At 45.8% G+C, this 26,733-nt stretch overlaps 1 protein-coding gene across 1 annotated transcript in view; it reads left to right on the forward strand.

Annotated features, from left to right (window-relative positions):
• LOC136632715 (amine sulfotransferase-like) overlaps nt 1–26,733 on the forward strand; it is a 65,576-nt gene that overhangs the window by 35,540 nt on the left and 3,303 nt on the right. Inside the window, exons 4-6 of the mRNA XM_066607794.1 lie at nt 13,029–13,155; nt 21,393–21,487; nt 26,003–26,183. Of these exons, the coding sequence (XP_066463891.1) occupies nt 13,029–13,155; nt 21,393–21,487; nt 26,003–26,183 (403 nt within the window). The remainder of the gene's footprint in view (nt 1–13,028; nt 13,156–21,392; nt 21,488–26,002; nt 26,184–26,733) is intronic.

Genomic DNA, 26,733 nt, shown 5'->3' on the forward strand with positions numbered 1-26,733 from the left:
TGAGACTTCTGTAAAATGGTCATGAAAACAGCCTAGCATTCTTATGATAGAAACAATAATATGAGCTAAAGAAACCCAGTGAAAAGTTGTAATAAGAGCAGATTACAAGACATAAAATGGAGGATAGGAAATCTTATAGTTTCCCTCAAAGTATGGAGAGACTGGTTTATTGGTATTACTGAACTTATACACTATCTAAACCTCAGTAGGGAGTATGATACACTTCATACTTCCCTGAACAGTGCATGGCTATTCGCCACTGTTGCAAAGACTTATCATGCCTAATCATCTATTTTGTTCTAAAATTTTTCTTTAGCATTAAATAAATTGAGGTGAGGCAGAACTCAACCTTTTTAAAAAAAAAGTGGAGCCACATACTTGTGTTTTTCCCACAGAAGACTGATTAGCAATTGTTCTATGTTTGCTCTTTTAATAACCGTTTGCTTCAACCACATCACCTGATATTTACTTTGAACTGCAGATATATACTTTGTAACGTGTCTTGCAGTCCTATTGAACCAGAGCCTGTGGCATACTAACAATTAACCATCATCCACCATAATGAAGGTAGTCAAAGAGAACATTTAGGGGCTATTTTCCTTACAACAATGTTCTTTAGTCAATGTCTGCCTTTATCTGAAAAAATTGAAGGCAGACATTGGCCTTTTACAGCAGACCCACTTCCAAATTAGAGAAGTCGTCCTAATAAAGAGGCTATAGTTAAGAGAGGATCTTGGCACTCTCACTACCTAGAGCAAAGGAGGTGCACCAATTCTACTGAATTTAGTTTAAAGCCTGCAGAGTAAAATCACATCCCTCAGACTTAACTGGTAGACTTGCACATACTTGGTGGACACCCCAGCTGAAGAGATAAGTACTATAATGGTTATGTACCTACTGAAGTTAATAAAGACTTTTTGTGCTCCCTGCAAACTAAACTACTATTAGACCCCATCAGAAATAATCTAGTAGCAGGAGATTTAAAATCTAATAGCTTAGGCTGAATGAAAACCATGTCCATCTAGTTCAGCCTGTTTCAACCCCCCTTTTTGGTCCAGAGTAAGGCAAAAAAACCCGCCCAATTTAGCTAATTTGGAGGGAAAAAAATTCTTTTCGACCCCTTAATGGCGGTCAGAGTAATCCCTGCATCAACATTTGAGATTAACAACCCCACTGGTCACCTAGTGTCTATATCCTGTAATATCATAACACAAAAGATGTTTAGTCCCCTCTTAAACTCCTTTATCGATTTTGCCATCACCACCTCCTTAGGCAGAGAGTTCCACTGTCTCACTGCTCTTACAGTAAAGAACCTCCTTCTGTGTTGGTGATGAAACCTGCTTTCTTCTAGACGTAGAGGATGCCCTCTTCTTACCGTCGCAGTCCTAGGTATTAACAGATCATGAGAGTATTTATACATAATTGTTTGATCGTCTTTTTCCTAGGGGGAATAATCCCAAGTTTATTAGCTTCTCAGGGTATTCCAGTCCTTTCATTTTATTTATTAATTTAGTCGCCCTTCTTTGTAACCCCTTAAGTGCTGCAACATCTTTCCTGAGCACCAGTGTCCAGAACTGTACACAGTATTCCATGTGAGGCCTGACAAGTACCTTATATAGTGGAAGAATAATGTTCTCATCTCTTTTTTTGCTTTTGCAGCAGCTGATTGGCATTGATTGCTCCAGTTAAATCTACAGTCCACTAGTACCCCCAGGTCTTTTTCCATATCACTTTACCTAGCAGTAGCCCATTTAATGTATATTGCTTACATTTATCAATATTGAACTTCATTTGCCGTTTTTCTACTTAAGCCCTCAGTTTATCTAGGTCCTTTTAAAGCCGTACATTGTCTTTTGTTGTATTAATTGCCATGTATAATTTCGTATCATCTGCAAATATCGATATTTTACTGTGCAGTCCCTCTTTCAGGTCACTGATAAGTATTGAACAGAATACTGATCCCTGTGGCTACCCACTAGCAACGGTGGCCCAATCAGAGTACGAACCATTTATTACCACCCTCTGCTTTCTATCTCCGAGCCAGTTCTTTACCCACATACACAAGTTTTCGCCCAATCCGAGCTGTCTCATTTTATATATCAACCTATTATGCGGCATAGTGTCAAATGCTTTAGAGAAATATGAGATCAATAGACTCCTAGTAAGCTCCCAGCCTAGAACTTGCTTCATTGTAGAAGCTGATCTCATGAATCCATGCTGATGGGGAGTTATACTGTTGTTCTCCTTGAGGTATTCCAGGATGGCATCTCTCAGAAACCCCTCAAATATTTTTCCAATTATTGAAGTGAGACTTACTGGCCTGTAGTTACCAAACTCTCTTTTAGACCCCTTTTTGTATATTGGAACCACATTGGCAATGAGCCAATAGTGTCAATAGTATCCATAAATATAAGAAATAGCGTCACTTAGTTCCTTTAGAACCCTTGGGTGTATTCCATCTAGGCCCGCCGATTTATCAATTTTAATCCTCTTTAACCGACTCTGCACTTCCTCCTGTGTTAGGCATGCAATATTTAGCAGGGGATGCATTTTATTTCCCTGCATCTTGTGTGGCATTTATTTTTCATTTGTGAATACACTTGAAAAAAATTATTTAATAGATTTGCCTTCCCCCCTCTTCTATGGTTTCTCCTGCATTATTTGTTAAATGGCTAGTGCTTTCAGTGCAAATCATTTTACTGTTTATGTAATTGAAGAATAGTTAAGGGCGAGCACCCACTGGCGTTTTTTTACCTGCGTTTTGCGTTTTTCCTGCACAGGCATAGAGATAACATGTGTTCCTGTCCACTGGCGTTTTTTTTGCGTTGCGTTTGCGTTTTTAACATAGGAACTGTCAGTTGCATATGTGTCCTTATTTTTCTCCTAATGCACCCATGAAAGTCAATGGAAATTAATGGAAAAGCCGCGAAAACGCCGCGAAAAACGCGCGGAAAAATCGCGGGAAACGCGGCGAAAACGCAGCGTTTTTTTCCCGCGGAAAACGCAAACGCCAGTGGGTGCTCGCCCTTAGGGTTATTTTTGTTCTCTTTGGCAATCAGTTTCTCTGCCTCCTCCTTAGCAATTTTGATCTTTTCTTTACATGATTAGTTTTTTTCCCAGTATGTTTTTAGCACTTCTTGTGCTGCCTTCTTGTTTTTAGGGGTTTAAACGATTTCTTTTTTTCGTTTATTGCCCCCCCCCCCTTACAGTCTAGCCACATTGGTTTCCTTCTGCTTGTAGTTCTTTTATTTTTAAAGGGTATAAACTGCTCACATGAGGTAATTAGGATGTTTTTAATTTCTCCCATTGCATTTATCATCTGCACTATTATTTTTGAGGATGTTGTCCCAATTAATCTTACTGATAGTAGTTCTAAGCTGATCAAATTTTGCTTTACTAAAGTTTAGTTTTTTTGTCGCTCCCTGATAAGGCTTCTTATTGAATGACAGCTGGAAATTCATTATATTGTGGTCACTATTTCTTAAGTGTCCCTGCACCTGCACTCCCGTGATCCTGTGTGGTTTATTAGTTAATAATACGTCCAGAGTGTCCTTCCTTCTAGTTGGCTCCCGCACAAGTTGGGTAAGGTAGTAGTCTTTAATTGTTCTCAAGAACTTACCACCCTTGTGAGAGTTGCAGGTTTTGTCTTCCCATATTATATCCAGATAATTAAAGACTCGCATAGTAATTACTTCATTGCGGTTTGACACCTCTTCTATTTGTCTTAATAATGTTTTAAGTTTCTTATGTTCTTTTTTGGTGGCCTATAGAAAACCCCTATCAGGATTTTATTTTTTTCCCTGTATTTCTACCCACAGAGATTCCACGTGTTCATCTCCTACACCTATATCTTAAGTACGATTTAACATATAGGCACACCCCTCCCCTTTTCCAGTTTCCACGGTCTCTTCTGAAAAGATTATAGCCCTGTAAATTCACCACCCAGACATGCCACAAACACGCACACAGCTCTGCTACATACACGCCACACGCACACAGCTCTGTATATGCACCTCACAGGTGGTCGTATTTTGTGTGGAATCTTCATGTTACTCACACAGTCACTCACAGACAGGTAAGTGAGTGACTGTGTTAGTATTCTGTAGCAACTGAGGCTGCGGGGGTTTGTAGGGGGATGTAGTCCGCTTCTAATCTGCAAAGGGATGAAGGACCTGTGATGTCGTCACTGTCATGTAACCAGGGGCGGAGCACGTAACTTACTCACACATGGATGGACAGGTGGTCATTAGTATTTTGACTAGTAATTATTAGGAAATTATAACACCAGTGTTTTAGGTGATGCAATGCGCCACACAGCTGTGCTACATGCACATTACACAGACAACTCTGCTACATACACCTCACACACACACAGCTCTGGTACATGTACATCACATACAGCTCGGCTACCCACATTCTTCATCCCATACAACAGGGATAACAACCAGCATAGCAGAGTCCTGCACACACTGTCACCCCCTGGTCATGTGACCTTGGAGTCCTGCCACACAGGTGACTAATCACATGACGGTGATATCATCACAGGTGCTGTAAGCACACAGCTTCTGTCGACATATATCTATATTACTCCCAAAATCCACACCATTCGCAACCTGATTGGTTGTTTGGATTTACTCATTCCTGGTTATTTGGTTTGGCCTATTCACGGTGGTTGAGTTGGCTGATTCATGGTGATTGGTTATTTGGTTTGGCTGATTCACGGTGATTGGTTGTTTAGGTTGGCTCTTGCAGAAGTGGTGAGTAAAAGGCTAATATGCCTCCTGTCTGGCTCTGCAGGTTTTTAATAAAGTGAAGGACCTGTGATGACATCACCGTCATGTGATCAGGGGCAAAGCTCAGAGCCCCAGTGACTGATCCCAAGTCGGTGGCATCACATGTAACTCACACAGTCACTCACTTACAGACAGGTGGTCATTAGTATTCTATAGCAACTGAGCCCACAGAAGTTTGTAGGGGATGTAGTTTGCCCATAATCTGCACAGGGATGAAGGACCTGTAATGACATCATGGTCATGTGATCAGGTTCGGAACATGTAACTCACTTGTGGATGGACAGGTGGTCGTTGGTATTTTAATGAATGCTTCTATATATTCCCAAGAAAACTCTAAAAAAAAAATAGAAACCTATATTAAACTGTTAGCGTTCCAGCAGCACAGCCTGTCAGGAACGCCCACACTCTGGGGCTTATTTACTATTCAAAATACATAATTTATACCAGAAAACTGTGCATTGCAGCACATTTACTAAGGCTGCCTGTCCACGGGCAGATTTTCATTGCGTTCGTCGCGGCGATAATCCTTACAGAAACTTGGAGTATTAAGGGTTATTGATTAAAAAATACAGCTAACATCCAAAAGTAGGTCAGACAGTCAGAAAAGTCCTGTTGTATGGTGTGCAGAGGTAGCAGGCAACTGAGGTTCCCCCTGTGTACCATACCACAGGACATTTCTGACAGTCCCGGATGGACTCTGGGATGCTGCACCACGTCTGTAGTGCATGAGGGAATGCTATCAAACACAGTTCTGGCTAATGGTCTAGGGTGCAGTGCTGATGTTATCCCACACCCAGCAGAGAACCTGAACATAGCAGTGTTGGTGATGAATGTTGAAGCATGTGCTTGTTAGGTCAGGCTCACATGGCCATATGCATAAAACTATGTGCGTCACACAAAGTTCTACTACTGTGTAGCCAGTGGTCAGCTGCGTATGGCAACGACATATAGGCCAAATGCACGCAGGCAGAAATTCCGGGGTGGGATTTCCCGCAGAAATTCCGCCTGTGCCCACTGCCATAGGATTGCATTACATAATACAATCCTATGCAAACAGTCATGATTTGACCGCATGAAATCTCGCTCGGTAAACAAATCGCGGCATGTCCTATTTCTGTGCGAGCCTCGCAGAGGCGCACAGAGAAACGTCACTACTGACGCCCCAGCTCCGCTCTGAGCATGCGCCGGCTGGGCGGCAGCTGTCATATAGCAGAGCAGGGAGAGATAGGGAGCAGGTGAGCCGCAGTGGTCACTGGAGGGGCACAGTGTGCATCCCGCTGCCAACCAGCGTAAAGCAATGTCTTGATTGCCTGTATATTACTGCGTACATCACACACATAATGCACAGTAAAGTTACGGTCATGTGAGCCCGGCCTTAGTATATTTGTGCCAGTCATAGCGTATTGTGTACCTTCAAAATTTATTTATTTGTTGGAAGGGCAAACTTTTTTTTTAAGCATGGTTGGCACTATGACTAGAGATGAGCGAACGTACTCGTCCGAACTTGATACTCGTTCGAGTATTAGCGTGTTCGAGATGCTCGTTACTCGAGACGAGTACCACGCGATGTTCGAGTTACTTTCACTTTCATCTCTAAGACGTTAACGCGCTTTTCTGGCCAATAGAAAGACAGGGAAGGCATTACAACTTCCCCCTGCGACGTTCAAGCCCTATACCACCCCCCTGCAGTGAGTGGCTGGGGAGATCAGGTGTCACCCGAGTATATAAATCGGCCCCTCCCGCGGCTCGCCACAGATGCATTCTGACAGAGATCAGGGACAGTGCTGCTGGTGCCAGAGCTGCTATAGGGAGAGCGTTAGGAGTTATTTTAGGCTTCAAGAACCCCAACGGTCCTTCTTAGGGCCACATCTAACTGTGTGCAGTAGTGTGAAGGCTGCTTTTTGCAGTGTTGCACTTTTTTTTTTTGTATATTGGCCGTGCAGAGCATTGCGTCCTGCAGTAATTTTACATTGTCCAGGGCCAGTAGTGGTGAGGCAGGGACAGAAGACATATTTAGTGTATATGGGCAGTGGGCCTTTCCAAAAACATTTGGGGAAAAAAAATCTATTTGGGCTGCCTGTGACCGTCCTCAGTGTACTGGGTCTCTGCTGGCGGTAGTTGTCCTAATTCATACGCAGCCAGCTAAGTGTTACAGCAGGCTTGCGCAAAATTCTTTTCTGCCTCTGTGTTGCCTCTTACATCACCGCTGTATTCCTGTCCACAACTGTACTGGGTCTCTGCTGGGGGTAGTTGTCCTAATTCATACGCAGCCAGCTAAGTGTTACAGCAGGCTTGCGCAAAATTCTTTTCTGCCTCTGTGTTGCCTCTTACATCACCGCTGTATTCCTGTCCACAAGTGTACTGGGTCTCTGCTGGGGGTAGTTGTCCTAATTCATACGCAGCCAGCTAAATGTTACAGCAGGCTTGCGCAAAATTCTTTCCTGCCTCTGCTGTGCGTTCCGTAAGCGAAGTCAGCCTCCAACCAAGGGCCAAAAAGCGGCACATTTCATTACAGCGTTCTGTTTCTGCACTACTGGTAATACAGCATGCGGAGGGGTAGGCCTAGAGGACGTGGATGCGGGCGAGGATGCGGAGGCCCAAGTCAGGGTGTGGGCACAGGCCGAGCCAGTGCGGTGGCCAGGGGTAGAGGCAGGGCCAGACCGAATAATCCACCAACTGTTTCCCAAAGCTCCCCCTCGCGCCATGCCAACCTGCAGAGGCCAAGGTGCTCTAAGGTGTGGCAGTTTTTCACAGAGACGCCTGACAACCGACGAACAGTGGTGTGCAACCTTTGTCGCGCCAAGATCAGCTGGGGAGCCACCACCACCAGCATGCGCAGGCATATGATGGCCAAGCACCCCACAAGGTGGGACGAAGGCCATTCACCGCCTCCGGTTTGCACCACTGCCTCTCCCCCTGTGCCCCAACCTGCCACTGAGATCCAACCCCCCTCTGAGGACACAGGCACGAGTACCTACCGGCCTGCACCCACACCCTCACCTCCGCTGTCCTCGGCCCCATCCAGCAATGTCTCTCAGCGCAGCGTCCAGACGTCGCTAGCGCAACTGTTTGAGCGCAAGCGCAAGTACGCCGCCACGCACCCGCACGCTCAAGCGTTAAACGTGCACATAGCCAAATTGATCAGCCTGGATATGCTGCCGTATAGGCTTGTGGAAACGGAGGCTTTCAAAAGCATGATGGCGGCGGCGGCCCCGCGCTACTCGGTTCCCAGTCGCCACTACTTTTCCCGATGTGCCGTCCCAGCCCTGCACGACCACGTCTCCAGCAACATTGTACGCGCCCTCACCAATGCAGTTACTGCCAAGGTCCACTTAACAACGGACACGTGGACAAGCACAGGCGGGCAGGGCCACTATATCTCCCTGACGGCACATTGGGTGAATTTAGTGGAGGCTGGGACAGAATCAGAGCCTGGGACCGCTCACGTCCTACCCACCCCCAGAATTGCGGGCCCCAGCTCGGTGCTGGTATCTGCGGCAGTGTATGCTTCCTCCACTAAACCACCCTCCTCCAACGCAACCTCTGTCACGCAATCAAGATGTGTCAGCAGCAGCAGCACGTCGCCAGCAGTCGGTGTCGCGCTGCGTGGCAGCACAGCGGTGGGCAAGCGTCAGCAGGCCGTGCTGAAACTACTCAGCTTAGGAGAGAAGAGGCACATGGCCCACGAACTGCTGCAGGGTCTGACAGAGCAGATTGACCGCTGGCTTTCGCCGCTGAGCCTCCAACCGGGCATGGTCGTGTGTGACAACGGCCGTAACCTGGTGGCGGCTCTGCAGCTCGGCAGCCTCACGCTCGTGCCATGCCTGGCCCATGTCTGTAATTTGGTGGTTCAGCGCTTTCTGAAAAGCTACCCATACTTGCCATACCTGCTCGGAAAGGTGCACCGGGTCAGCGCACATTTCCGCAAGTCCAAGACGGACGCTGCCACCCTGCGGACCCTGCAACATCGGTTTAATCTGCCAGTGCACTGACTGCTGTGCGACGTGCCCACACGGTGGAACTCTACGCTCCACATGTTGGCCAGACTCTATGAGCAGCGTAGAGCTATAGTGGAATACCAACTCCAACATGGGCGGCGTAGTGGGAGTCAGCCTCCTCAATTCTTTACAGAAGAGTGGGCCTGGTTGGCAGCCATCTGCCAGGTCCTTGGAAACTTTGAGGAGTCTACCCAGATGGTGAGCGGGGATGCTGCAATCATTAGCGTCACCATTCCTCTGCTATGCCTCTTGAGAAGCTCCCTGCAAAGCATAAAGGCAGACGCTTTGCGCTTGGAAACGGAGGCAGGGGAAGACAGTATGTCGCTGGATAGTCAGAGCACCCTCATGTCTATATCTCAGCGCGTTGAGGAGGAGGGGGAGGAGCATGAGGAGGAGGGGAAAGAGACAGCTTGGCCCACTGCTAAGGGTACCCATGCTGTTTGCCTGTCATCCTTTCAGCGTGTATGGCCGGAGGAGGGGGAGGAGGAGGAGGAGGATCCTGAAAGTGATCTTCCTAGTGAGGACAGCCATGTGTTGCGTACAGGTACCCTGGCACACATGGCTGACTTCATGTTAGGATGCCTTTCTCTTGACCCTCGCGTTACACGCATTCTGGCCACTACGGATTACTGGGTATACACACTGCTCGACCCACGGTATAAGGAGAACCTTTCCACTCTCATATCCGAAGAGGAAAGGGGTTAGAGAGTGATGCTATACCACAGGACCCTGGCGGACAAACTGATGGTAACATTCCCATCCGACAGCGCTAGTGGCAGAAGGTACACTTCCGAGGGCCAGGTAGCAGGGGAGGTGCAGAGATCAGGCAGCATGTACAGCGCAGGCAGGGGAACATTCTCCAAGGCCTTTGCCAGCTTTATGGTTCCCCAGCAAAACTATGTCACCGCTCCCCAGTCAAGGCTGAGTTGGCGGGAGCACTGTAAAAGGATGGTGAGGGAGTACGTAGCCGATCGCACGACCGTCCTCGGTGACGCCTCTGCCCCCTACAACTACTGGGTGTCGAAGCTGGACACGTGGAATGAACTCGCGCTGTATGCCCTGGAGGTGCTTGCTTGTCCTGCGGCTAGCGTCTTGTCAGAGAGGGTGTTTAGTGCGGCTGGGGGAATCATCACGGATAAGCGTACCCGCCTGTCAACCGACAGTGCCGACAGGCTTACACTCATCAAGATGAACAAAGCCTGGATTTCCCCAGACTTCTCTTCTCCACCAGCGGACAGCAGCGATACCTAAGCAATACGTAGGCTGCACCCGCGGATGGAAGCATCGTTCTCTATCACCATCAAAAACGGGGACCTTTTTGCTTCATCAATCTGTGTATTCTATTCATCCTCCTCCTCCTGCTCCTCCTCCGGAAACCTCATGTAATCACACCGAACGGGCAATTTTTCTTAGGCCCACAAGGCTCAGTCATATAATTTTTGTAAACAATTTTTATACGTTTCAATGCTCATTAAAGCGTTGAAACTTTCACCTGAACCAATTTTTATTTTAACTGGGCTGCATGCAGGCCTAGTTACCAATTAAGCCACATTAACCAAAGTGATTAATGGGTTTCACCTGCCCTCTTTGTTGGGCATGGGCAATTTTTCTGAGGTACATTAGTACTGTTGGTACATCAATTTTTTGGGGCCCTCGCCTACAGTGTAATCCAATTAATTTTTTGCCCACCTGCATTAAAGCTGACGTTACATCAGCTGTGATGGGCAGTGCAATGGGATATATTTATGTACCGCCGGTGGCTTCCTGGCACCCACCCATGCTGTGGATCCACAGGGAGTTGTAAATGCATCTGTGTCTACTTCTAAAGAACCCCAGTCTGACTGGGGCATGCAGTGTGGGCCGAGGCCCACCTGCATTAAACATGACATTACCTCAGCTGTGATGGGCAATGCAATGGGATATATTTATGTACCGCCGGTGGCTTCCTGGCACCCACCCATGCTGTCGGTCCACACGGAGTTGTAACTCCATGTGTACACTTCTAAAGAACCCCAGTCTGACTGGGGCATGCAGTGTGGGCCGAAGCCCACCTGCATTTAATCGGACGTTACCTCAGCTGTGATGGGCACTGCAATGGGATCCATTTATGTACAGCCGGTGGGTTCCAGGGAGCCACCCATGCTGTGGGTCCACAGGGAGTTGTAACTGCATGTGTCCACTTCTAAAGAACCCCAGTCTGACTGGGGCATGCAGTGTGGGCCGAAGCCCACCTGGATTAAACATGACATTACCTCAGCTGTGATGGGCAATGCAATGGGATATATTTATGTACCGCCGGTGGCTTCCTGGCACCCACCCATGCTGTCGGTCCACACGGAGTTGTAACTCCATGTGTACACTTCTAAAGAACCCCAGTCTGACTGGGGCATGCAGTGTGGGCCGAAGACCACCTGCATTTAATCGGACGTTACCTCAGCTGTGATGGGCACTGCAATGGGATACATTTATGTAAAGCCGGTGGGTTCCAGGGAGCCACCCATGCTGTGGGTGCACACGGAATTCCCATTGCGGAGTTGTACCTGCCTGTGACTATTTATAAAAAACCGCGGTCTGACTGGGGCATGCAGACACCTTGACAGAATGAATAGTGTGTGGCACATAGGTTCCCCATTGCTATGCCCACGTGTGCAGCTCCTGATGGCGGTAGCACAGGATTATATTTCTCATTGCTTCTGTACAGCATTGTGGGCTATCGCCCCGCCCCTTTTAAAGAGGGTCGCTGCCTAGCCGTGCCAACCCTCTGCAGTGTGTGCCTGCGGTTCCTCTGGCAGACGCACTTATAAATAGACATGAGGGTGGTGTGGCATGAGTGCAGCTGAAGGCTGCGCAGGGACACTTTGGTGTGCGCTGTGGACACTGCGTCGTGCGGGGGGGAGGGGGGTTGGGCAGCATGTAACCCAGGATAAGTGGCAGCGAAGTGTCATGCAGGCAGTGATTGTGCTTTGTTGGAGGTAGTGTGGTGCTTAGCTAAGGTATGCATTGCTAATGAGGGCTTTTCAGAAGTAAAAGTTGTTGGGAGGGAGGGTGGGCCCACTCTTGCCGCTATTGTGGCTTAATAGTGGGACCTGGGAACTTGAGATGCAGCCCAGCATGTAGCCCCTCGCCTGGCCTATCCGTTGCTGTGTCGTTCCCATCACTTTCTTGAATTGCCCCGATTTTCACAAATGGAAACCTTAGCGAGCATCGGCGATATACAAAAATGCTCGAGTCGCCCATTGACTTCAATGGGGTTCGTTACTCGAAACGAACCCTCGAGCGTTGCGAAAATTTCGTCCCGAGTAACGAGCACCCGAGCATTTTGGTGCTCGCTCATCTCTAACTATGACACATAGGCTGTATAGATGAGCGAGTATACTCGCTAAAGGCAATTGCTCGAGCGAGCATTGCCTTTAGCGAGTATCTCCCCCGCTCGAGACTGCATGTTCGGGTGTCGGCAGCGGGCACGGAGCTCTCTCCCTCTCTTCTCCCCGCTCTCTCCTGCTGACAGCCGCTACTCACCGCTCCCCCGTGCTGGCACCCGAACCTGCAGTCTCGAGCGGGGGAGATACTCGCTAAAGGCAATGCTCTCTCGAGCAATTGCCTTTAGCGAGTATACTCGCTCATCTCTAATAGGCTGTAATAGTCGAGGCGGAGACTCTTATGCTTTCCATGTCACTAGGTTTCTGCCCCTGTCAGCTGAATAACAAAGCACTGTATTATCTATTGCACACTATGGCTTGTGGTTCCAACCCGGTTTCTGCCCCATGCAGTATCCTACATGGAGGATGGAAACCAGGACTGAACCAATGTTGCATTGGAAAAAAAAAGTGAATGTGAAAAGAGCCTGACTGCTATTATACACTATTTTGTTTTTGTGTCCCTCTACTAAGGTAATAAATGTAAATATAACAAACAATCAATTTAAAAATAAATATAACAAACAGATTCCTCTTTGGATGAACTTGAATGAGTCTTATGAATGTCATCACATGTTATGTCCACGTACTTGGCATGTCTGTTGATTCTACCATTGCGTCCACTAGTTAGAACTTTGGTGAAAGCGAGGAAAGTGAATGTAATTTTTTTTATCATTATTAGAGATTCCCATTAAAATCATAGTTGCTACTGATTTAGAAATAACATCTATTATGCATTAGCCAGTTGATAAATAATTGCATTAAATCAACATTTTGATACATGCTCTTAAAATTAAAATGCTATTTTCCTTGTTTTTCAGATTATTTATGTGTATCGAAACCCAAAAGATGTCTTGGTGTCCTTTTACCACTTTTACAACCTGATTCCAAACTTAAAATCTGTAATGAATTGGAAAATATTCATGGAGCGCTTCATATCAGGGAAAGGTAATAACAGAAAGCATGCAACTATTGTTTGATTTGTTCCTAAGCAAATCAATTGCAGCTTTGAGTTTTTAAGTCAAGTATTTCTAGATCCCACTGTTAAAAATAGTCAGTCATCATATATACAAAAGAAACACACATATCAAAGTGCTCTAAAAGCAAACATTAGGATCTTTCTCTTTCTGATTCATGGCAACATTTCTGTAGGAAGGCTATGGTGTTTTAATTGATCCGTTATATGACAGATGAATGTACAAATGAAGCCTCTGAAAAGCAGCTGTCTGAGTTCAGTTTTAAATCAGTGTTCCTCATGTCCAAACATAATAAAAGATGCCATGCTCACCTCTCCCAGTTCCCCACATGTCTAGCACCGCACCCCCATGCACTACGCCAGGTCTGCTTACAAGCTGCAGAGGTAGCCTGTGAGCAGGCTGCTGCAGCCAGTTACAGACCTCAGTGCTCGAACTCTGATGTCTATGATTATCTGCAGAAGCCTGTGACATTCTATACAACGGTTGATTGAATCCTGTAAACACAGTATCAGAGGGGAGACCAGAGCTAGGGTGCTGGATCTAAGAGGATGTGAAAGAGGTGAGCATAGGATCTTTTAATATGCTTAGGCATTGGGAACCTTTTTATAAAAAATCAATTTAGACAAGTAACACTCCTTTATAGAAATTTTCTGGGCAAAAATAATTGATGATCTATCATCAGGATAGGTCATAAATAGTTAATCCTCAGGGTGCTGCTGTTCGAGACCCCTGGCAATCAGCTAATCACTTGGCCCACTTTCAGTGCAGCAGGCTGGATGTGCATTATAGAGGTTGGGAGAGAAAGTGTCTCAGCTAGCTTCACTCCTATTGAAATCAATGGGAGCTAAAGCAGCTATTACATTTCTGTGGCTGTGGCAGAAGTGCCAGTAGTAGAATAGCCAGCTCCAGCTCCCATTGATTTCAATGAGAGTGAAGACAGCTAGGGCATTTCCTCTCCTGACCCCTATCCTATACATTCAGTCTGCTGCACATATAGTGGGCCAGACAATCAGCTCATTGACAGGGATCTTGAGTGGCTGGTCCGCGTCAATTAACTATTGATGACCTATTCTGAGGATAGATATAGTTTTAACCCAGAAAACCCCTTTAACCCCTTCCCGCTCTAGGACATACATTTACATCCTGGAGCGTTGGGGTATGTATGAAGAGAGGTTGTGGGGAGACCTCTCTTCATACAGCGCAGGTGTAAGCTGTTTATTACAGCTGCCCCCTGCTGGCAATAGCTACAATCAGCCGTGTGGCCGATCGCAGCTACTAACCCTTGACAGCGGCATTTAAATCCCCCGAATGATGTTCGGAGGTCCCGTATGGCCCCCCGCGGTGAGATCGGGGGAGCTGTGCAGGTGTCATGGCAGCGGGGGCCTTCTGAAAGGCCCCAGGGCTGCCTTAGCAGACTGCCTATCAAGCCATCCCCGTGGGGTGGCTTAATAGACTGCCTGTCAAAAAGCAGTATGACGTAATGCTATAGCATTATAGTTTGTGCGCTGTTGAAACAAGACGCACTGAAAGATGGCGGAATGTTGTTTGTTTGTTTTCATTTTACTCCATTTTACTTCATTTTACTCCTTCTTTAAAAAGTTTTTCAGTATATTATATGGTACAGTAAATGGCACCATTTAAAAATACAACTTGTCCCGCAAAAAACAAGCAGGGACGTCGATGGATAAATAAAGGAGTTACGATTTTTTTGAAGGGGGGAGGAAAATACGAAAAAGGAAAAACAAAAACGGGCCGTGTCATTAAGGGGTTAAACTTCAGACAGTCATTTACTGCAAAGTATTTGCATCCAGGTATTAAAATTAATCCTTATATTTAGAATTATGTTATATTGTACCATACTTTTCATTCTGCGAAAATGGAGGACTGGGGGCACTATACACATATAACTGCTCCCTCTTACCCAATAAATGACCATGACAATGGCTAGCATTTTAACATGTGGGATAGGCCACAGCTTTATTATATAACAATTTTATTCACAACTGTTAATTATTTATAACCTTTCTTTAAAACCTTTCCAACTTCCCATGCATTCCCAACAACTAACTTTTCAACAGTCCCATAAGGCACCAGCAAGCCCGCTTAGACCTAAACCAGGCTAGAAGGACCGCCTTTCTCTGAACCCAAAGCTGGCATGAGAAGCTACCCGCTACGAATGATGCGGCATATTACTACAACGGACTCCGCCCCACCCCTCATGCCAGCTCCAAACCCGCCTCCAACCCATGCTGCAACCTGGAGAGAAAAATGTCCAAGTCAGTATCATTTAGATAGACCCCATCCCCTCTCAACGCACTCCAATCTGCATTCTCTAACTCCCTATGTTGAATTGCTACTCCGCCCAAGGATTGTACAAACGTCAATATTTTAATGTTGACAGCTTTTCGGGCCCTGTCTACTCCTTCTGGATTCCCAGCCACTCTCCACACCCTCCTTGGGACTACATCTTACCATACTATTATTACCCTCCTAAAGAATTCCTTAAAACGCTCAATGTCGTTCTTCATGATGGCAATCAACTCCCCCACCTTCACTTTTCCCAAATCATTCCCGCTGGCATAAAATAGCAATATGACCTCTCTTGGGGTCCAGCTGCTGATCTTCATTATCACTGAGAACAGCCTATTCCATTGCAATCCCCTTACTGCTTTCCAATGCACAAGTGCATTTTTAAGTCAGTTCCGATAGGCCGCATCTCTGCTCTCTTCTCGCCCCGGTGAATATAGGAGTGTCCCACAATCCAGATGCTCCATGCTCATCTTGCTGCAAGAAAAAGAAATACCACCAAGAAGATGTTCCAATAACTTAAAGCGCAACAAAAACAAAATGCAACCTCCCTACCCAGCTTACACCACCCTCAAATCTGGGCGCACATAACCTTTATAAGCCTCCAATTTCCATCTGCCTAAGCGTTTCAAACCTTCCACGGAAACTCCACATGCATTCGCTGTAGTGGCCACCCCAATTCTGAAGGAATGAGTCCCAAACTCCTTTTGTTCCAAGCCTAAGCGCTTGATGCATAAATGCATGACCGTCAAAAATTGATATACTGCGACAGGAAGGCCCAAAACGTGATGCAAAAACTGGCCCTTCCCCGAATGGTGAACATATACTTAAACACCACCGGGCACCACTCCGACCCCAACGCCAAAATCATCGCGAACTCACCCCTGCCATATACGTCCATTTTCGACCTGCATATACATACCTTCACTGCATTCTCCATCAACACCAAGTCTACCGCTTCCAAACCACCCACTTTATGCTTGCTCGCCAGGACCAGTTCGCCTACTCTAAGGGCCACAATAAACGCAAGTGAAAAACACACCCGAAAAAGTAATGTCTCAAAAGAATTTATGCAAATCTCTTCCAGAACTTTTTGCATCAGATATAGCAGCTAAAAGTGATAGGCCGCCGCCTATCCGCCCTGCTCCTCTCTTTCCTCTATCCTTTCAAAATCTGCCTTAAAACAGAATCATTCGTGACATCTTGCTTATCGTGTAAACGAAGCAAGAAAGCAATGCCTGACAAATGTCGCTTAATTACTCTGGCTGAAAATCCTTTATTGCTCAATTTTACTAACATATCAAAAGTCAAAGCTCTGGCAAGATTAGAGTCTGGAAAAATCCTGCTGGCGCCGTCTAGCCATGACACCCATATTTTGTTGTAGCCATTCCATGTAGCCTTAGCTACCGATGCCTGTACTAACGATAGCAGTTCTCTTCATAAAATCATAGAATGGTAGAGTTGTCTCACTGTCGCCAATGAGAGACAACGCAAAAAAACGCGGCCCATAGGCAAAATTGAGAAGCCCCAACAACACTTGAATCTGATGTAGAGTAACTTTGCGACAACCCCTGACCGACTCCACCGCCTGCTTTAGCCATTCAACTCTTTTCCGTCGGCAGACGAAAGACCATATTTACCGCGTCTATTACAATGCCTAAAAACGTTAGGCACGACACAGGACCTTCCGTCTTTTCTCCGAGAATGGTACTCTGATTTTACCCGTTATGGACCTGAACAAACAAGAAGTCGTCCAGATAGTGGATGACCGATGTGATGCCCGTCTCATAAACCACAATCCACTCCGAAAAGGAACTGAACAATTCGAAGTAGTAACAAGATATGGAGCATCCCATCGGCAAATACATGTCCACAAAAAAATGGTCATGAAGCTTACAACCCAATAGGTGAAAACAGAAAGGATGCACTGGAAGCAATCAAAAAGTGGACTCAATGTCCACCTTCGTCAAAAGCGCTCCGGCTCCTGCCTGCTGAAGCAAGATTACTACTCGGTCGAATGACGTATATGACACCGCAGCCTGCTCTTTAGATATACCATCATTCAACGAGGATCCTACTGGAAACGACAATTTCGCCTGCCTCCTTCTTTGGCATCAAGCCCAGTGGGGAGACACGCAAATTGTCAAACAGCAGTTCCTGAAAAGGGACCACCATTCGACCTGCCCTTATTTCTTTTAACAGTTTCTCTTCAACTAAAAACACATTGTCCCCAGCCGACTTCAAATTAAAACTCAATAACAACGAAGGCTGCGGCGTGTGAGAAATGTAAAACCCGTATTTAAATCCCCTCTCAAGAATGCTTGCCTCCTGTGGTACCTGTCTAACCACATCTGCAGGATGCTGCTTCTCACTGGTGTTCACTGCTGAGCCAGCCGCACACACAGAGGAACTGCCTCTGGGTTTCCGGAAACAACGCACCACGGCGTGGTTACCGCCGCACACCGTACCCTCGTGCCTAAACTTGCACGGGGCAAAAAATCTACAATGCCCTTCGTTGTAGAGCCAGCAAGTGCCATTAGGCTTGGGAGCCGCAGTCGCTGACTGCTGTCCGACAACTGCGGCTCCGCCTGAAAAGGGAGTTTTTTGAGGCCTCTGTGCCAAAATAAGCTGCAGCCATACATCTGTAGCCTTACACGCCCAACTCATAGAATTAGAACCCGAAACCCGATGTCTAAAATCCTCGTCGTAGCGCCACCAATCTGAACCTCCGTGTAGCTTGTAGGTGCTAAAGATAGTATTAATGTATAGCACCATCTCCGGGCACTTATGGGGCTGATGTTGGCATGTTATATACGCTAACATCAAGAAAGCTTGCAGCCAATTACTGAACATTTTTGCGACTTTTGGCTTTCTATCACTGCCCCGTTCGGAAAAACATTCCCTGGTTACTGCCACGTGATCTACCGCCAGCAGGGACCAAATGTCGATGAACAATCAGTTTTTTATCTTTTCCGCCAACTCATCTGGAACCCGGCCCCTAGTGGAGTCACACCGCTTGGATTCTTTACCCATATACATAGGGACTTGCACCAAACCACTCTCATCTGGCAGACCTCTGTTACCATCCGAGGATACCAACACCCCCTGTTTTGCTTCATACTGCTGCACCAGCGCTTTTAGCCCTACCATAAAATCATGATCACTGATCTTGCTGGCCACCACCTTATCCCAAGCCTTGCGGCATGTTGACTCACCGGTTCCATCTTCCGGCCTGGCCAAGGGTGGGAACGTCGCTGTCCCATCGACATCTTTGCTCCTCCAATCAGTTGGACGCTGCATCGAAGCCATGGCGAAAGAAGCATCCCAACCGCCTCCTTGGCGTGCTGCCCTAGACCTGTGCGCCAACCAATCCTCCATATGCTGATATCCTGATTCAAAGCTCCTCCTTCCTGTAAATGAAGTCAAACGCTGTCCTGACGGCAAATCGTGATGGCCAGTGCTCCGCATCCTCCTCAACTGCCTGCAGGGACCATCACTCCTGCACACCTCAGGGCGATCACTCCTCTGTTGCATCCGCTTGTTGCTATGGTGACAACCCTCATCTATGGAAACAGATGAGGAAGAACCAGCAAAACTGTTCCGTGACCCTATAACCTCCCTCGCCCCCGCCTGACCTCGATGTGCTCTCCTGCTCCTAATGTTCCCTGAACTAAACTGAATCCCCCCTGCCCTCTCATAGATGCTTCTGAATGCTACACTACTCTCATCATTCCTCTCTTGCCTTTCTCTGCACCTGCAAACTGACTTCCCAGTACTATCCCTATCCTCTTGATACCTACTACCCCCTGCCTGCCCTGACCTCTTGCTGACCCCCTTTTCAAGCCTCCCCCTGTCTACTCTTGCTAAATCCCCCTTGGTAATGGCCCGTGCTGCCTGAAGCCTCCCTGCCTTCCCATCCCATGCTCCCACTTGATAATCTTCCCCCAATTCTCTCATCGGTCTGCCTCACCCTCCTACAAACTACACTACCTACTTGCCCACCTGCCCCCACCCAGCGCTATGCCCTCCATGGAGTCACTGCTATGCTCACAGCTGCCTTTAGATCCCCCTGATGATCGCCTGCTATCGCTACTGGACTCCTGTGCCCCTCCCCCTCTTCCCCATCCCCCTCCCCGCTCGGCATGCACCTATCTGCCACAGACCACCCTAACGACTGGCGCTGGGGGTCAACTGCACTGCCCCCTCCGCAACATATACCCTCCGTGCTGCCGCTCCTCTACCCAGCTGATTAACAGCACCGCCGCAGCTTTGCATCCCGCTCCCCCCTTTCCCAAACCACCTGGCAAGCTCTGCTGCTCCTGTACTTCACCACTGCAGCCGGCCACGTGGGGAACCCCTCCCTCCTACCGGAAGATGACTTACCAAGCAGTCCTCTCCTACTCCGTCGCCTGCGTGTTCCCGCAGCACTGCCCGACGTACCGCCGCTCTCTTCCTGCCTGCTCTGCCTGTGACCCGCCGCTCTTCTGCCCGCCTCCAACTCCACACTGCGGGCCTCCTCACCAGCTCCGGGACCTCTCCTGCTGCTCCTCTTCTTCGCTGCTGGGCTGGGGCTGAGTCTTGCTGGGAGATTTCTTCTTCTCTTGGGCCTTCCACGCTCTCCTCCAACGCTCGGCGCTGCCGGACCCGTGCCCTCCGCTACTCCTGCTGCTGGTGCTGTAGCCCTACACTCTTCCAGGAATCTTTCAAGCCAGGAATGGTCATCCTGTGCCACTGCTGCTCTCATCTGGCCCAGGAAGTCCTCCATTTTACTAATCTATCTGCTTTCTGATGTCTTCTAGCCTACTCTAAGCTCCAGAATATTCTATCTTCTATCCTACACTAACTTTTACTACTTTAACTCCTCTCCGATCTAAGCATGACCTAGGTCGCCCAATCCACACTTCTACTCCCTGCCCTCCAGTCAGCTGCAATAACCATTCAGCTGCCTGTGAGGAACTATGTAAAAAATGGCTGCAATTCCTGAATGGTTAATCCAACATTTTGGCTACACCCCTTGATTTGAAGCTGAAATTCAACACTTCATTCTAAATTATGAAAATTGTGTTAACTTCTGGACCCAACAGTGGTTGTAGTGTACAGCAATGAATTTGGCAACCTTTATAACAAATGTGACCTTGATGACAATTTCAAGGGTTCCCTTACAGACCTGGTGCCTGTTTTTGTATTAATTCCTTTAAGTAAAAGTATTTGCTGGCAAAATGTTAATGTATAGTCTGTCACTTTTCACTCAAATTAGGGCTCCCACACACTTGCGTTTGCGCTTTTTGTTAACGCGATTGTCAATGGGACTTTCTAATGTTAAAAACGTAACACAACGCAACTTGTGTTTTTGGTGCCGGGGCCAGGATACAGTGAGGGAAGTATAAAACCTTTTATTTCATTTAACAGGTAAAATATCCGTGCAGAAATCAAGCAGCGTACTTCTCCACCATGGACCGGCAGTGACAAAGCATTGTGGAGAAACCTGTTGCCTGATTCCTGTATGGATAGTTAACCTGTCAAATGAAATAAAAGGATTAATACTTACCTCACTGTATCCTGGCCCTAGCACTGTGTTCCATAGCTTCATGCAATTAACGGCATCCACCTGCAAAGAGAGGAATGAGCAGCTGCCAGCTGGATTACATTCTCCTTGCCTCGAACTTCAGGAGCTTAAGGTGAGCTGCTCTTATTACGTGCAGAGAACTATTTTACCAAATTGTCCCACATATGAGGCGCTTTTTTTTAAATTCTATTAGTAACAGCACTAGTAAATTTTCACTTTGAAAATAAAGCACATTGGGCCATTAAAACCATATGGTGCTCTAAAGTGATTCACAAAGTTTAGAAATATTATGCATTTATAAATTCTAGAAAGAAACATTTAATCTTATCTTACAGTTTTTGGTGGCTCGTGGTTTGATCATGTTAGGGGCTGGTACACACTTAAAGAGGACTTCAACATGCTTTTTGTAACATATGAGGAAATGAAAAAGGTAATTATTGGTTTATTTGAAGATAATAAGCTGTGCAGTATATAAAGTGAAATAAACAACTATGGCATCAAGTTGGATATTTACATCTATAAAAGGGTTTTACGGTCAAACACTTAAAATTTGTCACAATTGTGATACTTGATTCTCTATTCCTAGAGTGATAAAGTTTATATCCACCAGTTCTACAGTTGACCAGTGTATGACGTACACAACCGTAACATCTTAGTTGGGTTTTGATGATAAAGTGGAATGTTAGTTTTAATTCATCAAATTACTCTACAGTGCCTTCAATTTCCAGAAGGCCAATCTCTACTGAAAGACAGTGTGGACATTGAGCCTGATAGTAACAGAGAATTAGGCTAGTGCTACACAGCGACTTTTAGCCATGACAGAGGCCATGTAACCAAAGATCGTCATGTAGCCCTGCGACTTTGTACTCGTATAGAGGTCAATGGGATTGTGGTGCGAGCCACAAGTGTCCGTGACCGTGACCTGCAAATCACAAAATATCCACTGAGGTTTGACTTTTTTGGGGGGGGGGCAATATATGAGACGCCGTTACAATCTCTTGCAGCTCACCACAATCTCATTCAAGTCAATGAGAGTGCAATGTCACAATTCTATAGTAATCTTTAGACACATGGCCTTCTCATGGCCAAAAGTCAACATGTAAGTTAGCCTTAAGCTGTGGAGGCAGCATATGCAACCTTTCAGTTCACAGTAAAAATGTTACTATGCATTTAGAATGCATGGTTAATATGCTTGATGCACTACTTTTTAATATTGCTGCCACATTCTGTTTCTTCTTGATCCTCTCTTCATATATACTACTGGTCAAAAGTCCTTCGGCACCATAAGCATTCTGAATTTCAGGATTAATACTAACAACTAAAATGTGAGGAGATTGTTTCACTAAAAATAATCTTACTGTATATTAGCAAACCGCTACATATCCAGAATGTAACCTGCTAAAAGTAAGCATACATTTGACAACAGCGATCTGTTCGCTGTATATCCTGCTGTTTCGTTGTCCCTGTTTTTACAAATATTTCTGCTGCATTTCTAGTCTGTTATTCGAACCTTAGCAACTTGAAAGCAACTACAGAAAGATGAGTGATAAGTATTGAATAACAAGAAGTCAAGGTTATTAATGTTATGTGGCCATAAGAAACCAACAGTCACAAGGATTTGCAGTTGGTGAATTATAGGAGATGGCTTCCCAGCTGTGAGTAACTATGGACCAAGAGATGAGGGCAGTAATCCACAAATATGGTCTTTACATTCCTGGCATTGCCTCAAAAGTGAGGATCCCCATGTTTACTATTGCATGCACCATCAAGCCTTTACTATTACATGGATCAACAGAGATCAACCACACAGTGGAGTAGAAGGTCACAAATGAATATAAAACCAGAAGATAATTCCATCATGCTGCTCTCCAAACATAATAGATGGTGAACTACTTAAATTCAAGGAGATTTCAACTTAGGCCATGACAAACTGGTATATTTGGAAATTTTCAAGAACGGACTTAGATCAGCTGGCTTCTTTGGTAGAGTTGCTGTGTGAAAAACACTTCTTCAGACAGTAAATAAAAAGAAGAGACTGCAATGGGTGCAGAAAAAGAAGAATTGGATTGTAGGAGATTTTTTTTTAAAAGTGTTGTGACAATGTCTTCATCCAGCCACATCTTGTCTCTACACTGTTTATGCTTTCCTAGCGTATCACCACCCTCTTTACAAATCCCTATCCTGCTGATACTCTAATAATGCATCTGCTGTGCTACTTAGGGCTTCCATTTACAGTACTGCAGAAATAATACTGCTATCCCTGTAGTACCCCCAAAATATTAGTGAATAATTGATAGTACCCTAAAGATGATATGCTAGCATTTACATAGTGCCACTTCTAAAGTGTCAGTAAATCGCTCCCTACAGATAGTGTCCCCAAAGAACTTCACAGTAAATATCACTAAAATAATGCTGGCAAAAAACGACGAATGACCAGCATAAAGGAGCGTCTTGTTAGAACAATTTTCATTCGTATTGGTGCTCCTTTATTGAACTCCAGAAACACATAATGTCATAATACAACATTTCAACCCCAGTTGGGGTCTTTGTCAAGCTGAAGCCACATGAACAAAAACCCACATTAAGTACAAAACAAACACCAATCACCTACATACAATCAAAAGAACTCCCTCCTCCAACAGGTGAACTCACTTGTTTCTTCACGGTCACAGGTACCGACCAGGGGATGGCAATGGAGGTTTGTATTGTTGACACAACTATATGCTAACCCTCAGCGTATCTGAACGCAGCTTGCGCATGCGCAGCTCTCGGCAAATCACATATCACCTGATCAAGGAGTATATCCGGGTCACTCACAGTACATACGTGAGACCGCTCTGAGCATTATGTCACCACTACCATGGAGACCACACGCTGCCTGTCTACATCTGCGTGCAGAGGCTACACAGTCTTGTGCATGCGCAGGAAGGGAAGAAATCCCACAATGCGATACGCGGTACTTTACAAAACGCTATAACTACACGTAGCCGTAACGTGGCAGAGCTATTGTAAGGATCAAAAATGGCCTAATGTACTTATTTATGAAAAGACGGTTCTTATTGACCAGTGCAAATCATACAATGTTATTAAAGGGGTTGTCCCGCGCCTAAACGTTTTTTTTTTTTTTCAACCCCCCCCCCCCCCCCCCCTGTTCGGCGCGAGACAACCCCGATGCAGGGACTTAAAAAAAAAAACAGCACAGCACTTACCTGAATCCCCGCGCTCCGGTGACTTCTATACTTACCGGTTGAAGATGGCCGCCGGGATCCTCTTCCCTTCGTGGACCGCAGCTCTTCTGTGCGGTCCATTGCCGATTCCAGACTCCTGATTGGCTGGAATCGGCACGTGATGGGGCGGAGCTACACGGAGCTACACGGAGCCCCATTGAGAAGATAAGAAGACCCGGACTGCGCAAGCGCGTCTAATTTGGCCATTAGACGGCGAAAATTAGACGGCAACCATGGAGACGAGGACGCTAGCAACGGAGCAGGTAAGTGAAAAACTTTTTATAACTTCTGTATGGCTCATAATTAATGCACAATGTACATTACAAAGTGCATTATTTTGGCCATACAGAAGTGTATAGACCCACTTGCTGCCGCGGGACAACCCCTTTAAACCTTAAACCAATGATGTTTTAAATAGCATAAGCCACTGCTCCAAGGTAATTATAACCTGCACGTCAACATAGCACACAATAAATATGTACCACCACATATAAAGATCAAGGCAGTCTTATCTCATCAATGAATAATTTATTTATACCACAAGTATACATAGGTATACGGTTAATAATGTTTAGATTAGTACTATTCAAACAAACAAATAGATGCTCCAGCCAAACCCCCGTAGTGCAGCCATGTCCGAGAGTCTGCAAAGAGAAAGGAGGGGAGAAAAACAAACAAGTTAAAACCACTATACATTTAAAATCATAGACAGAATACACAGCCAATAGAAACTGGATTTTACTAGAGTACATAACCTATAAAACTAGATGGAGAAGATATCAAACCCCAGTGATATCACACCTCTTTATTGATAGTTGCCTAAACATAGCAATTTATCTTCCCTTTACTTGAAGTCTGGCTCAGATCAGTATCAATGTAAGACTATCTATGATACTTGTCCTCACAGCAGCAGCACTGGCCATCAGATGCGTAATTAGAGAGGTTTTATAATTAACACAAATATAGAACTGGTTTGCTAGATGGCTCAAAAGGTTAATATGATAGAGCTGGCAATTATAAAAGTAGATTCATAATTCCCTTAGGCCCCATTCACATCTACTTCTGGGCTTCGGGTGATTTCCATTGCTTGGGTCAAACCTTGGAGCCAAACAATGAAAGTACCAAAACCAACCAGATTCGGAGCTGAATAGCGTTGAATCGACACTACTGACTTTAATGGGCTCTGTCTAGCTTCCAGAAACCCCAATCCACTGGACCCTTCTTGGATAGGGGATTCATTGATCTATTAAGCATTGCGGAATAAGTTGGCGCTATACAAATAAAGATTATTATTATGTATTATTCTTTCCTTCTCTAGCAGCCTGACACAGCCCAAACAAGTCCAAAATTTTGCTATAAGATGTTTTACAAATTTTTGGGAATCCATGTATATTTATTTTCAATAAAGATTTAATTTGAATTTGCATCGGAAAAGTAGTATGTAATGCGGTTTTTGCTATCCAGCAATTTCGAATGAGGCCCTGAGGCGATAGGGTTCTGGACATGCACAAAGCATACAACCATCTCATCCACAATGATGAATGTGACCAGCATTTTGATTGACATTTTACTGAATGTCATAGTACAGCATGCTGCACTACTTCATTAAGAAGTTTCTGCTGGATCTCAGCCAAAAGCTCCAAACAGAATCTTTGCTGCAGACGTGAATGTGCCCTTACCTGTGCCTATTGTAATTATTGTTTTCATGTCTGTTTCAGGACCTTCGATCTGCTGTACTGAAAATATGCAAATTTGTGGGTATAAACCTCGATGAGAAAGCCATAGACATTGTGGTGGAAAAAGCAACTTTTAAGAACATGAAACACGATCCTATTGCCAATTATAGATTTCTTCCAAGTGACCTTGTAGACCATAGTAAAGGAGATTTTGTGCGTAAAGGTGAAGTAAAATGAAAAGGATTGTTCTTGAATTGATTTTTATTTTTTTAAATCTGAAAATCCAGCAAAAAAAACCCCAGCACTTACCTTAAGGTATCGGAATCTGCATTGTGAATCCGCTGAAAAATGTGGGCATTAAAAAGTATGTTAAATCACTTTTTTGCTCACAGATATGAATGGTGTATTCTGTGAGTGGAGGAAAGATCATAGCATGCTCTATTTTGCCACAGATTCCACGTGGTTGGCCTCCATTAAAGTCAATGGAAGTCGTCGGACCCGCAGCCCATGCATAATTAAAGGGGTTGTCCCGCGCCGAAACGTTTTTTTTTTCTTCAATAGCCCCCCCGTTCGGCGCGAGACTAACCCGATGCAGGGGTTAAAAAAAAAAACGGATAGTGCTTACCTGAATCCCCGCGCTCCGGTGACTTCTTACTTACCTTGTGAAGATGGCCGCCGGGATCTTCACCCTCGGTGGACCGCAGGTCTTCTGTGCGGTCCATTGTCAATTCCAGCCTCCTGATTGGCTGGAATCGGCACACGTGACGGGGCGG

Source organism: Eleutherodactylus coqui, chromosome 1, assembly GCF_035609145.1.
Source record: "Eleutherodactylus coqui strain aEleCoq1 chromosome 1, aEleCoq1.hap1, whole genome shotgun sequence".
NCBI classification, from domain to species: domain Eukaryota; kingdom Metazoa; phylum Chordata; class Amphibia; order Anura; family Eleutherodactylidae; genus Eleutherodactylus; species Eleutherodactylus coqui.